Raw genomic sequence first — 13,840 nt, 5'->3', positions numbered from 1 at the left:
CAGCAGAGGCCAATGCTGAGTCCTAGTACACAACCATCCCTCAAAGAGAACCAACGGTCATTTGGTGCCAGGCAGACACTTCTAGGCTTTTTCACTCTGGTAGGGGCAATGTTATGGACTAAAACATGTCACCTAAAATTCATAGGTTGAAGTCTCTAACCCCCAATTCCACAGCTCTCCATAAGATCAGCTCAGGTCCTTTTTGTAACTGTTGTTTAAAGTCCACGTCTCTCCTTCACCACCTCTCCCCCAAACACTGATCCTGACAGTGTCCTTGACAAATTTCACATGTTAAACTATGCCTTGGGACGCCAACCCGAGAAATACAACTTCTCTCCCTTGCTCATGAATACAAGATCCATAGCTATCTAATGGGGAATCTCCTCCCAGCTATTCCTAAGGTAGTTCATTCCATATATTTCCTATGAATCTGCTTTTCTGATGTCGGTGAAATGATACTGTCATTGATCTATCCCATTATCTAAGCCTTTAAAAAGATAACTGTGGCTAATGAGTTTATAAGGGTGGAGTCCTAATCCAATAGAACTGGTGTCCTTATAAAAAGAGACACCAGGAGCACGCATGCACTGAGAAAAGGCCATGTGAGGACACAGTGAGAAGGTGGTCGGTCATCTGCGAGTGATGGAGAAATCCCTCTAGAAAACAACCCTGTCAGTACCTTGATCTTGGACTTCTAGCCGCCAGAACACTGGGAGAAAAAAATTCTGTTGTTTAAGCCACTCACGTATTCTGTTATGGCAACCTGAGCTGACTAATAACAGGCAGCAATTCATTTTAACTGAAATTGACACATATTCTGGTTATAGATCTGCATGTCTTTTCTGTCAGCAAGCACCACTATCCGTGGGTTTACAGACTGCTTGATCTACTGACCAGCTTTCTAAAAAACATCACGTCAGACTACAAGGCCCATTTAGAGCAAAAGGGGAACAGCAGTGGCAAGACCATGGAATACATAGACCCTCACACACCGTATGACTCAGGAGCTGCTGGCCTGCCAGATCAATTAAACAGCCAGTTGAAGGTGTAAGTGAAATACTAACTTGAAGATGATACCTTGCACTCCAGCCTCTAGTATTAACCCTAAATCAACAACCATTGTATAGGTGCTGTGTCCCCAACAGGAAGAACACATGGGTCTTGGAAACAAGAGGTAGAAGAAGTTACCTTGATTATCCTCCCTCCTAGTGACCCATTTCGGGAATCTAGGCTTCTTGTCCCTGCAACTCTGAGTTTACAGAGCTTGACTCACAGGAGACGAACACTTCTACTGGGTGACAAGGCAAGAATGCTATTACAATTTAAGTTATAGCTGTTAACCAGTCATTTTGGGCTCCTGTGCCAAAAACCAGCAGGTAAGGAAAAGAGTCATTATCTTGGCAGGAATAATTAACCCTGATTATCAAGAAAAGGTATGGCTAGGGGCACGAAAGGGGAAGGGAAGACTATGTGTGGCACCCAGGTGATCTGCTAGGGTATCTCTTAGTGCTCCCTTGGCCAATTTTTACAGTAAATGGAAAAATGGACAAGTGCAGCTGACACAGCCTGAGAAGGGCATGGTGACGAGGAACTCAGACTGCATAGGGGTAAGAGTATGCATCATTTCAACAAGTCAACATTTTCAGCCAAGATTGAGGGGACGCTCAAATGAACAGTAGAGGAGGGAAATGATGATCAGTGTGACCCTGAGACCAGCTTCAGCAGAAGGGAATGTAGTTTGTCCTACTGACCTTCCTCTTGAAGCGTTCGCCCAGGAAAAGAGTTCCACTGGAACCCTGGAGGAGCTGCTCCAAGAACTTATGTAAACTAAGAAGATTCCAGCAGCACAGGGGTGGATGCTGTGGTCTGCCATTCAGACTCCCATCTCCCACAGAACCAAAGTGCTCAATCTGCCTGTTGCTAGGAGTGCTGCCACCTCATAGTTCTCAAGGGACATGTCCCCTGTGGACGGTGTGCCTCTGAGGAGAGCCAGTCAGCCCAAGATGTACAATCTGCATGCCATGACTGATTGGTGGAGGTTTAGTTTCAGTTCCATGTCCAAATCTAGGGCAACTTGTAAGTGCTCTCCCAATTCCACAGGTCTCCGTAAGATCAGCTCAGGTCCTTTTTGTAACTTGTTTAAAGTCCACGTCTCTCCTTCACCACTCCTCCCCAAACACTGATCCTGACAGTGTTCTTGATAAATTTCACATGTTAAACTCTGCCTTGGGACGCCAACCCGAGAAATACTTCTCTCTCTTGCTCATGAATACAAGATCCATAGCTATCTAATGGGGAATCACCTCCCAGCTATTCCTAAGGTAGCTCATTTCATATATTTTCCCTGAATCTGCTCTTCTGATGTTGGTGAGATGATACTGTCATCGATTTATCCCGTTATCTAAGACAGAAACCTCAGAAACATTCACTGCTTCTTTTTCTTCCTCATAGCTCTGTTCATTCTACCTGGGAAACCATTATACTCTCCATTACTGTTTTCAGACAGTGATCATTCCAAGTTCTCATATTTTTCACTCTTCCCTCTGTTTCCTTGAAGGATCTACCTCCTCCTCCTGCTAAACACAAGGCTTAGTTCATAGCCTATGATCATCTTGGATGTAATTCTCTTACATAACTCATCTGGCATCTTGCTTTCATCTCTCAACCCTACAAATTTGACTCCATGATGTACTCCTCCAGCTTTGACCACTCTAAGAGAGGTGTCTGTCCTCCATATTTAACTATACTTGGTTATCTTTATTGTATGTTCCAGATTCACCTCAAATTCAACTACATCTCTAAGAAACAATCTTCACCTCTCTTTCTCACTTGTAGACTCAGACCATTAAGGGACCCCCTTCTTCCCACTCCTGATATAAACTCTGGGACCCACATCTCCAATGGGACACCAGGGATGACACACCTGATTTCACTTCTCCAGACCACTGTAAGGTCTACAGACCTATTTCTCACACCCAATGAAGGCAGGAGATAGGGAGGTGGTAAGAGAGAACAGTATCCTCTCTCATACTCTAGAGGGTAAGGAAGATGGACACAAGAAATGAAGAGTCCAGTGTCCTGGATCATAGAAGGTTCAAAGACAGATCAGCTATGAGGTAGCCTGATATATAGTAACCCTTGAAAGACAAGTGTGGTATGAGAATTGTGGTATCAGTTTGGATACAGATGCTCAATATTTCCTGATGATTGATGACAAGGCTAAGAAAACACAGCATTTATTTGATCTACTCATTGGTTGTTTCCTTGAAAATTTTCTTACCTTTATATTCTCTCCATTTCAATCAAAGATAATCAAGAAGTTTTACTTTTGCTCTTCACTCCAGAGCGCATAATAATATGCATTTTAACAGGAAGACACTGTGGCTTTTACAAGATTATAAAAACAGATAAATATCACATCTTGTTAACTAGGTCGGTGTTTCTCTAAGAAATAATGCTTATCTAATAGAAGTAGAACAAGAATGTCCAGTTTGACCAGTCTTTCAGCCGAAATTAGTTTTTTTCACTTTAAAAAACAAAACAAAACAAAACTAAGGATAGCCACTAACAGAGACCTACATTCTACTTGGAAATGCTGAAATATCCACGTTGCACAGGAACGAAATGCAGTCTCTACCACACATACAGTCACAGAAGAACAGCTTACTCACGCCATTAATTCTGAATTTATTATTGTTATTATTGTTTACCTGCTGCTGTCTTTGCCGCCTTGCTTGTGCAAACTGAGAAAGCATCAGCTGTCGATCAAGCAGCTCCATTCTTTGCTGTCGCTGGATGTCTACTGTGGCCCCCATCCCGATTCTGGCTTCAGAGGTGGGTTCTGAAGATGAGAAGATGGGCTCAAGTGTCCAAGAAAAGAACTTTGCCATCCAGCTAGGGATGCAGAGCACCTGATGAACTTGTAACATTTTGCTGTTGTAGCAGACACCAGAAATCTAAAAGAAAAAAAGTCCAACTGGATTGTTTAAATGTAATACAAACTTAAAGAATATATTTAACATAGAAATCAATAACCACAAAATATTTCAGATGTTATTTTCCTTTATTTTAGCAGTGTTAGGTGATAACCAAAACTCCTACCAAGTTGCAGAATACCAAGCAGTACAAATCAACAAAAAATTAATTTATTTAGTAAACAAATATGTTTTTGTTAAGTTAGGAGAGATAGCAAAATCCAAACCATTTAACACTCAAAGTACTGGCAAATTATTTTAAAAACAATGTTGTCATTTTTTAAAAAGCCATTAAAAAATCCGATTATAAAAACACATTCACACTGTACTAACTCAGTGGTTACTCTTATTGGCATGTGGCCAACAGAGATTTTAGCAGAAAATAACTTTGATGTTCAATGATGTGACCCAGCCATATCATAAATTTATCAGAAAATAAAGACAATTTAAAATTTACATAGTGTTTTAATAGAATTTTCAAGTATTGATTTTTCTAAATTTTAAAATCCTCACCAATAGTTACTAATGAACAATTCTGTTTACAAACAAGCTTGTTTTTCATTTGAAGGTAATTTATGTGGCAAGAGAGGTCTAAATACAATGTATGGTTTTTGAGGTAAAAATGAGTAGGTAAAAAAAAACCCCTTAATATTGTGAATTTGATTCATAAGATAAGAAGTTATTTATAACAAATTAATAGGAGAAGAGTACACTTTAATGTTTTATTAATAAAATTAATTAGGCAAGAATCTATTGAGCATCTGCCATACATCAGGTACTACTCTATGCACTTAATATCCAGCAGAAGATTGACAAGGTCCTACTCTTATAGAGGTAATACTTGTCAATATGTAGAATAGACAGTAAATAAGCAAACACATAAAACAACTCCAGACAAGCTCCATTAAAGAAATATAATAAAGTGACTTAAAGTAGGGACCTTCTTTAGGGCGGGTGATCAGGGGGAGCTTCAGAGGAAGTGACGCGAGTGAAGATCTTAAGGATAATGGGGTGCCAGTGATTAGAAGGATTAGAGGAAGAACATTTCGGACAGAGAAAACAGCAAATGCAATGCAGGGATGAGCTTGGGAGTATCTATTAGAAAGCAATGGGACTAGATGAGATGATATGAGGGTGGGCATATAACAGAAGAGAAAAGAGGACTTAGCATTGAACCCATGGTACATCAACATTTTGGAGATGGACAGAGTGGGATATGCTAATAAAGAAATCTGAAAAGGGGCTGCCAGTGAACAGAAGAAAAACTAATAGAGTTTAGTATCAGTGAAGCTCAGAGAATGGTGTTTTGAAATAGGAATACTAGCCATTTATGTTTAATGCAGTTCAAAGATCAAGTGAGACAGAGAAAGGAAAATGACCATTGCATTTGGCAAAATGGAGGTCTTTGATGACCTTATAAGAACAGTTTTGGTGCAGTGCTAGGAGCAAAAGACAGACTGGAGAAAGCTAAAGAATGAATGGTAGATGACTTTGGGTTTCAAATAATTTCCATTTCACTTATCTCAAAAATGGCGCAAAGCAACAAAGAAATCGAAAACAGAAACCAACTCCTCATTCAATGAAGCCAGAAAGCATCTGTAATCCTGAACCACACACACAAAATGGAAAACACATTGTGTAATTAGAAATGCCTTAGCATATGGAAAAAAGGATAAATACAAATGCCAGCAAGAGGGTCTCCTGGAGCTGGGACAGGTTCAGGGACTGGAGACACACAGTTCAGGTTCTGTGTGAAAGGCAGGAGTGAAGTGGAGGAATCTTAACTTTGTAAAAGCAACCCCAATTCCTCCCTGTGCCAAGGATAGCCCATATCTAACCTCTCTCCCATGTACAGGGAGAAGATAAAAACTCTTCAGGGTACGGGTCAAAGAGGCACTGAAGCCGGTAGAATGGGCCCAGAGGAGAGGCCTGGGGCTCTACAGAGACAGACATCATACAGACAGAACGGTCCTCGGTGTATGTCTCATAGAGCTTTCATAAGACAACAGAGGGAATATGGGAAGAGGGGACTATAGTTCAAGAGATAATAGTCACGACACTTTTCTAGAATTAATAAAGAATATAAATCCTTAGACTGAAAATGCAGAAGTCCCAAGAAGGATAATAAAATGAAATATATATTTAGATCCACTGTAGTAGAACAAATAAAGAAATCCTTAAAAGTTACCAAAGATAAATTTCAGACTGTCTAGAAAGGTTAAACAATTAGCTATTAGGAGATAACAGCAACAACAACTGTAAGACACTTAGAAATAAATCTAATGAAAAATATGAAGGCCTTTATAGGGAAGACTAAAAAACTATATAAGGGACATTTAAAAAAATGACCCAAGTAATAAATATAGATACCACATCTATAAATGGGAAGGTGAAAAACTGTTATCAATTTTCATCAAATTACTATATAAATTTAATAAGATTAAAAATAAAATCTTAATAGGGTTTTTGTTTTCTTTTGTTGTTGGAACTTAAATGCCAATTCTAAAATTCATATGAAATATTTAAGGTTTAAATTTAAAAAACATAATGTTGGGGGAATGAAGTCAGACACAAAGATTGCACACACTATGATTTCATTTAAGTAAATGGATCAATCTGAACTATATACTGAGTGGGAAAACCATGACGCAAAACGTGAAGGTGATGACCATATGTCCCAGGAGAGAAGTCACAGGAGGGATGATGGGCATTGGGGGTTGGCAGTGCTCTGATCTGTGTGGGGTTATGTGAGCATGTTTACTTTACAGTGATTTGTTCAGCTTCGTGACGTCTGTAGTTTATGCACATTTTGGTATGTGTTACGTATTACAACAGACATGTTTAACAATTAAAAGTAAAGAATAAAGGATCCAGAATAGCCAAGGTAATTTTAAAGAAGCATAATAAGGCCTATCAGATTTCAAGATATGCTACAAAGTTTGAATAATTAAAATAGTGTAGCCTTTCTGTAGAGCTACTCAAATAGATCTAAAGCTCATTGAGCACAGAAGCAGACTCTTGAGTATAGGGCATCTGGTATATAGCAGAAACAGGTAAATTAGAGGGAAAGGATACACAAGCTATAAATAAAGACAAAAAAAGGTCTCCCTTCCTGACATCGTACATATAAACTCCCAATGGATTAAGGACACAAATATAATTTACAAAACTGTAAATCTTTCTGCACAAAATACAGAAGAAACATCTTTTTGGCATTGGGATGGGGAAGAATTTTTAAATAAAAAACATAAAGCCCAGAAGAAAGCTAACTATGGGAGGTGAATACACAGTGTAAATATATATATGCCTAAATACATATATGTAAAAAAATATATATATAAAATTAACTAATTAATTTTAAAAAACCATAAAGCACAAAGTAAAAAAAGAAAACATAAAATTATTTATTTTACAATTTAAAAGCTACAGTTTGCCAAAAGTTACCATGAATGAAGTGAGAAGACAAGTCAGAGCCTGGGAGAAGGTACCTAGAATTCTTGTAGTGAACAAAGGTAGTGTTCAGAATATAAAAAAAAAAACTATAAATTTATAAGAAAAAGACAATCACTCCAATTTAAAGAGCAGATGAAATGGCAATTAAAGAAGAGGAAATTTGAGTGGCCAAAAAATACATGAAAAGATGTTTATCCTCACCTGTTTTCAGGAAAATGCAAGCTAAAAGGAAAAATGTTAAATATAATAACAGTTGGCAAAAATTGAAAAACCTGGTAGCAAGTTTTGGTGAGGATGAGGAGAACTGAGGACTCGCAACACAGTCCTGAGGGAAGGTAAAGTGGTAAACTACCTTGGAGAGAAATTCAACAAGACAGTTGCCCCTTCGTATCTGAAGGGAGACTGGTTTCATCATCCGCACGGATACCAAAACCTGAAGATGCTTATGTTCCTTATATAAAATGGTGTAAGATTTGCATGTAACCTATACATACTTACATATAGGCCACAGCTGGGTATGCCTACTCATCATTTCATTCTTGCAGATTCAGTGTAGTGCTTGATGTGTAACAAATTCAAGTTTGGAACATTTTGAGATTAAAAAAAAATATCTTTTTGATCTGTAGCTAGTTGAATTATGGATGTGAAACCCGTGGATACAGAGGGCTTACTGTATGTAGCAGAGCTTAAGGTATATGCTTTAGGGAATACTCAACTGTAATGTTACATGTAAGAGCTAGGAAAAAACAAATATACTACTGCAAATTCTGGCAAGAATAAAATAGAGCTTTTGTGTTCATTTGCTTAAATGTCAACCCTAAGGGCTGCTTCTTATTTGAATGTGTACTCTGGAAGGGGAAGAATTTTGGTTGGTTTTGATCACTGTTTGGCCTCTGAACCTAGAATAGCCTCTGGCACATATTAACTACCCTACAAGTATTTGTGAAAAAATGAATGCTCCACAAAAAGAAACACATTACCTTAGATTCTTTTAAAGGAAATTGGAAAATTGCTAGCTGATGCACTTATTGAATCCTAAGTTTATATTTTCCCATGTGACAAAAAGGTAGAGTTTGGCTGTCCATACTTCTGATATACCAACCACCATGACCTCAAGTTGTCAAATTAATAAAGTGCTACTGTAAAACATTTTAGGTATTCACAAAGGATTAAAATTTAAAGAGCTTAAAGAGTTTAGTTTTCTATAAATATTTGATATACCACCCTTATTGTATGAGAAGATGAGATAAGAATATTAAATTTTACCTAAGTTATACCTCATTACTACCAAAAGTTTCAAGAGAGTATCATTATTACACTACCTGATATTTATACATTACTTTTAACTTTAATTTTCATTATCTCATAAACTCTTCTCATAGTGGGAGTTCTTAATGATAATTTTCTTGAAACCCAAAGAGTCTGTGAAAAAAGAGGCTTTACACATAGACCATCTACTTGGATTTGCATATGACACTAAGAGAAACTCTAATGAAGGGGTCTGGCAGGCCTTCAGTGCCAGGAAGCCCAAGATCAAGCTGAGAGGCCCAATGACAAGCAGCAGCAGTGATCTTGGACAGGCCAGGAGTCAGGTCAAGGATGACGAGATACAGTGAAAACGAACAAGAGACATGTGTCTGGGAAAGGCAGCCAGCACTGGAATCAGAGCATTCAAGCAGCAGGGATCAGGAATCCCTGCTAGGAAAATGAACCCAGAAGCCAGGCAACGAGAACCAGAGAGAGTTCTGGGCCACATGCAGCTGAAAGCCAAGGCCAAAGCGCCAGGCCACAGCTCTGGGTTAGAACTAGGAGCTCCCCTTAGGCCAACAACAGAAGCCATTACCTCATAAGTCTAACTGAGAATGTAAAACAAGAAATTGGTTTTTTAGGCCATTAATAAACATGGACATCAATTATACACTTATTCCAATTTTTTAGATTATTAGTCCTTTTAGAAAGGGAATCATGAAATAATGCCCTTGAAGCAAATAAATTTAATTTGTTGGGTGAAAATATATAAAACACTCTTGATTAGTAATAATTAACCTCAACTGTCCTCTGCTCTTGTTTAGCATTAGCAAGAAACCACAGCAGGCAAAGGTGAGAAACCATGACCTGGCAATGACACAAGGTTTTTGTTGATCTCTTTCTCCAGCCAACTATGGCTGAACAAAAATCCACACAGCAAACTGCCCTGTCAGGGTCTTTGTGAACTGCCACAGTCCCAACGTTCAGGAAACCTATCATCCAAAGTCATTAAGACAAATACAAGGGGCTGCTTTCCCAGGGGGAAAGAATTGCTTTCATAAGACAGGGATGAGAAAGGGGACAACGGTCCCTTTGCACCTGGACCCCTTGATACAGACTTCATTTGTATTCGAGTCCTGAGGAAACCAGATCCAATGAGACCTCATTTATTTATTCAACACATATTTACTAAATATCTATTATGTGCCAGGATGTGTTCTAAACACTGGGATATGGTAGAAGCGAAACAGAGAAAACCCCTGCTCTTATGAATCTTACATTTTCCTAGTCCTTCCTCCTCACTGGAAATCCTTAGGAAGAAGGAAGGAACTTTGGAAATTACTTTTTTTTTTTTTTAATGATTTTGTATGCAAATTGGAGTTACCCAAAGTTATTTTTGCCATTTGTGATTAATTATGAAATGATTCTTTTCATGATAGACAGAATTGTGTGCCTTTAGTCTTGCTATCTTGTTCTTTGTCAATTTCAAAAGCGACTCATGAACTCCATCTATAGCTCTTATCTCTTTTAATATAATTTTGAAGGATCCAGTTAAAACACTGATGTCCTGATTCTTGGAAAGCTGAGCTGGAATAGGGACAGAATTAGACTGATCACAGGTTGTTTCTAACAAATTATCTTAGAAACCTGCTCTAAGCTTTTCTTTTTGGAAAATCATGCATTGGCATTAGATTAACTGCATAAAGCAGAAAACTGTAAATAACAATGGCTTAAATACAACAGATGTTCATTTCTCTCTCATGTTAAAAAAGCTCCAACCATCCTAACTGCATTCCAGGCAGTAGGGAGAAGAAAACAAGGAAGGACAAAAGGATGAAGGGCTATTCTAAGAAGCTTCCCAGAAGTTCCAGCAATATGTATGTTATAGTTTACCAGCCAGGATGCCAGGATTTTAGTCTGGTGTCTATAACTAGATGCAAAGAAAACTGGGAAATGTGACCTTTTAGTTGGAGGTACTGGTGCTGCAAATAAGATGAAGATTCTGTTTCTAAGTTAAACTGGGAGACAACTAGAGTTTCTAGCACATTAAGGAAAAAGCCTTAATTTGGTGCTTAAATGTAAATACCTTTTAACATATCTTTTAAGAAGGAAAGCATCTCTCTTTCAAATTATACCCGCTCTCCTAAGCTGATTCAACAAACTAAATGGGCTTATGTTGAAACTTGTTTCTTACAATGGACCAAAAATAATAAACTAAAAATGAATGTGAAGATCTAAAATGATTTATGGATTTATAGATATATAGATTCAATGGTGAAAAACTCAATGCTTTTTAAGACAAGGAACAAGGCGAGGATGCTCATTCACCACTTTTATTTAACATTGTACTAGAGGTCTTAGCTAGTGTAGTTAAGCAAGAAAAATAAAAGTCACAGATTAGAAAAGAACAACTAAAATGTATAAACAAAACATATTTCCTAGTGACATGATCATGTATAGAGAAAACCACAAGGAACCCACAAAGAGCTATTAGAAATAATGAAGAAATTTAGCAAGTTGAGGATATAATAGCAAAATAGAGAAGCATTGCTCTAAACTAGCAACAAACAAAACAAAAATTATAAAAACAACTCAAAACTGCACAAATACTTAGGAATCTATTTAACGAAAGATTGTAAAGGGGAATTAAAGAATTGTTAAATAAATGTTGAGATATACCATGTTCATGGATTGGAAAACTCAGTATTGTTAAAAATACTTATATTAGTTATCCATTACTAAATAACAAATTATCCGAAACTCAGTGGATTAAACAATTAAGGATTTACTGTATACATAGTCTATGGCGGTCAGAAATCTGGCGCAGCTTAGCTGGGTGATTGTGGCTCAAGGTCTCTCATGAGGCTGTAGTCAAAATGTCAGCCTACCTGCATTCACTTGAAGGCTTAACTGGAGCTGGGAGATCAGCTTCCAAGGAATTAAAAACACAACTGGCAAGTCAGTGCTGACTGTCGGCAGGAGACCATAGTTCTTTGCTATGTGGACCCCTACACAGGGCTGCGTTCAGTGTCCTCATGACAGTTAGCTGGCTTCCCCTAGAGAGAGTGATCTCAGAGGGAGCAAGATGGAAGGAGCTGTGTTGTTTTATGACCTGAGCTTTAGAGTCACACTCCATCATTTCTGTCATATTCTATTTATTATAAGTGAATTCCTCAGTATAGCCCACACTCTCAGAGAGGGGAAATAAGCTCCACCTTGAGTAAAGCAATTTGCGGTTACATCTTAAAATCATCGCAATGGGAATCCTCCCCAACTGACCTACAGTTTCAATGGAACTCCAAGCAAAATCTCAACTGATTTTTTTCTGAAGAAATTATAAGCTGATATAAAACTATGTATGGAAAGTCAATGTTTCTAAAATAACTAAAACAGTTTTGAAAAGAGGAATAAAGTTGGAAGACCTGATTTCAAGACTTAGCAGAAAGCAAAAGTACTCAGGACAGTATGATACTGGTATAAAGACAGACATATAAATTGAGATAGAAAAGGTGGTCAGGAAATAGATCCACATTGGTCAACTGATTTTCAACAAAGGTGACAAAGTAATACAAAGGACAAAGGGGTCTTTTCGACAAACGATGATATAATAATTGGATATCCGTATATAAAAAAATAAACCTAAACCCTTATCTTACAGGAAGTACTGTCAAATTGGATCTTAGACCTAAATGTAATAGCAAAAACTATTAAATTCTAAAAGAAAATATAAGATCTAATCTGTGACTTTAGATTAGCAAATATTTCTTAATCGAGATTAAACACTTTGCCCACTGAAAGACACAGTTAAGAAAACAAGAGGCAAGCCACACGCTGGGATAAAATTTTTACCAAACGTAGCCAACAAAGTGCTTACATCCAGCATATAAAAAGAATTATTTTAACTCAATTAGAAAACAAATGAAACGCAGTGAAAAAGTGGGTAAAAGATTTGAACAGACACCTCACAAATGAAGATATACAAATGGTCAGCAGGCACATGAAAACACTCTTAATATCACAAGTCACTAGAGAAATGCAAATTAAAATTACATGCCAACTAGAATGGCTAAAATTAAAACAACTAATAATAACAAGTGTTGGCAAGGATGTGGAGCAACTGGAACACTCATGTATTGATGGCGGAATGCAAAATGGTACAGCTGCTTTATAAAATAATATGGTAGTACCTTATAATGTTAAACATATATTTATCATATGACCTGGCAGTTCTACTTCTAGGTATTTATCCAAGAGAAGTTAAAGCACGTATCCACACAGAAATGTGTACATAGATGTTCATAGCAGCCTTATCATAATAACTCAAACCTGGGAGTAACCCAGATGTTCACCAACTGGCGAAAAGATAAACAAATTGTGGTGCAACCATACCAGAGATTAATACTTACAATAACAGGAAATGAAATATTAATAAAACATAGATTGATCTCAAAAACATCATGTTAAGTGAAAAAAGTAAACACAAGACTTCATACTGTATGATTCCAATTCTATGAAATTCTAGAAAAGGCAAAATTATAATCACATAAAGAAGATCAGGGGTTATCTGGGGATGGCAGTTGGGTGAAAGGACAGAGAGCAAAAGGAATGAAGAAAATGTTGAGAGTGAGGGAATTGTTTGCTATCTCGATTGTGGTGGTGGTTACACAACTGTATATAATTACGAAAATTCACCACACTGTAAACTTAAAATTGTATGTAAATCACACTTTCATAAATAGAAAAAGAATTCTTCATTAAAAAAAGTGAATGTGAAGCTCTAGATAGATCTACACGTTTCTAGATACATAAACCTTCTTTTAAATTTTATAAAAGAGGTGGAATTTTAGCAGACTACAAATGATTTTTAGCAACAAAAATTTGATACCTTGAAAATGTTCCCAGTTAACACAAACTAATATAAGAAGACTTTTTGATAATAAGCTATGCCGTTGTTTATAAATGAATAAATTCAAAACAGCATGCACTGATTTTACCATAGTCCTTTCCCATAAGTTATCATCAAGAAAGAAGAGATACATCAACACGATCAGCCCCTCAAAAGGAAGAAACACTGGACACTTCTATTTTTTAAAAAAATCAGTTTAAAGAGATAATCAAAATTGAGTCAAGACTTCCCATCTCTTGACAGGAAAACAATGCAAAGA

At 37.2% G+C, this 13,840-nt stretch overlaps 1 protein-coding gene across 3 annotated transcripts in view; it reads right to left on the bottom strand.

The window, feature by feature from the left end:
* The window catches only part of UBAC2 (UBA domain containing 2), a 158,353-nt gene that overhangs the window by 36,383 nt on the left and 108,130 nt on the right, over positions 1–13,840 (bottom strand). For all 3 annotated transcript variants that reach the window (XM_039849446.1, XM_039849445.1, XM_039849444.1), the window contains one exon: positions 3,711–3,956. In XM_039849446.1, the coding sequence (XP_039705380.1) occupies positions 3,711–3,956 (246 nt within the window). The remainder of the gene's footprint in view (positions 1–3,710; positions 3,957–13,840) is intronic.

The sequence above is a fragment of the Pteropus medius genome, unplaced genomic scaffold (genome assembly GCF_902729225.1).
Source record: "Pteropus medius unplaced genomic scaffold, Ma_sr-lr_union100, whole genome shotgun sequence".
Classification (NCBI taxonomy): domain Eukaryota; kingdom Metazoa; phylum Chordata; class Mammalia; order Chiroptera; family Pteropodidae; genus Pteropus; species Pteropus medius.
The sequence above is the reverse complement of the archived record's forward strand: the minus strand, read 5'-3'. Positions and strand labels throughout refer to the sequence as shown.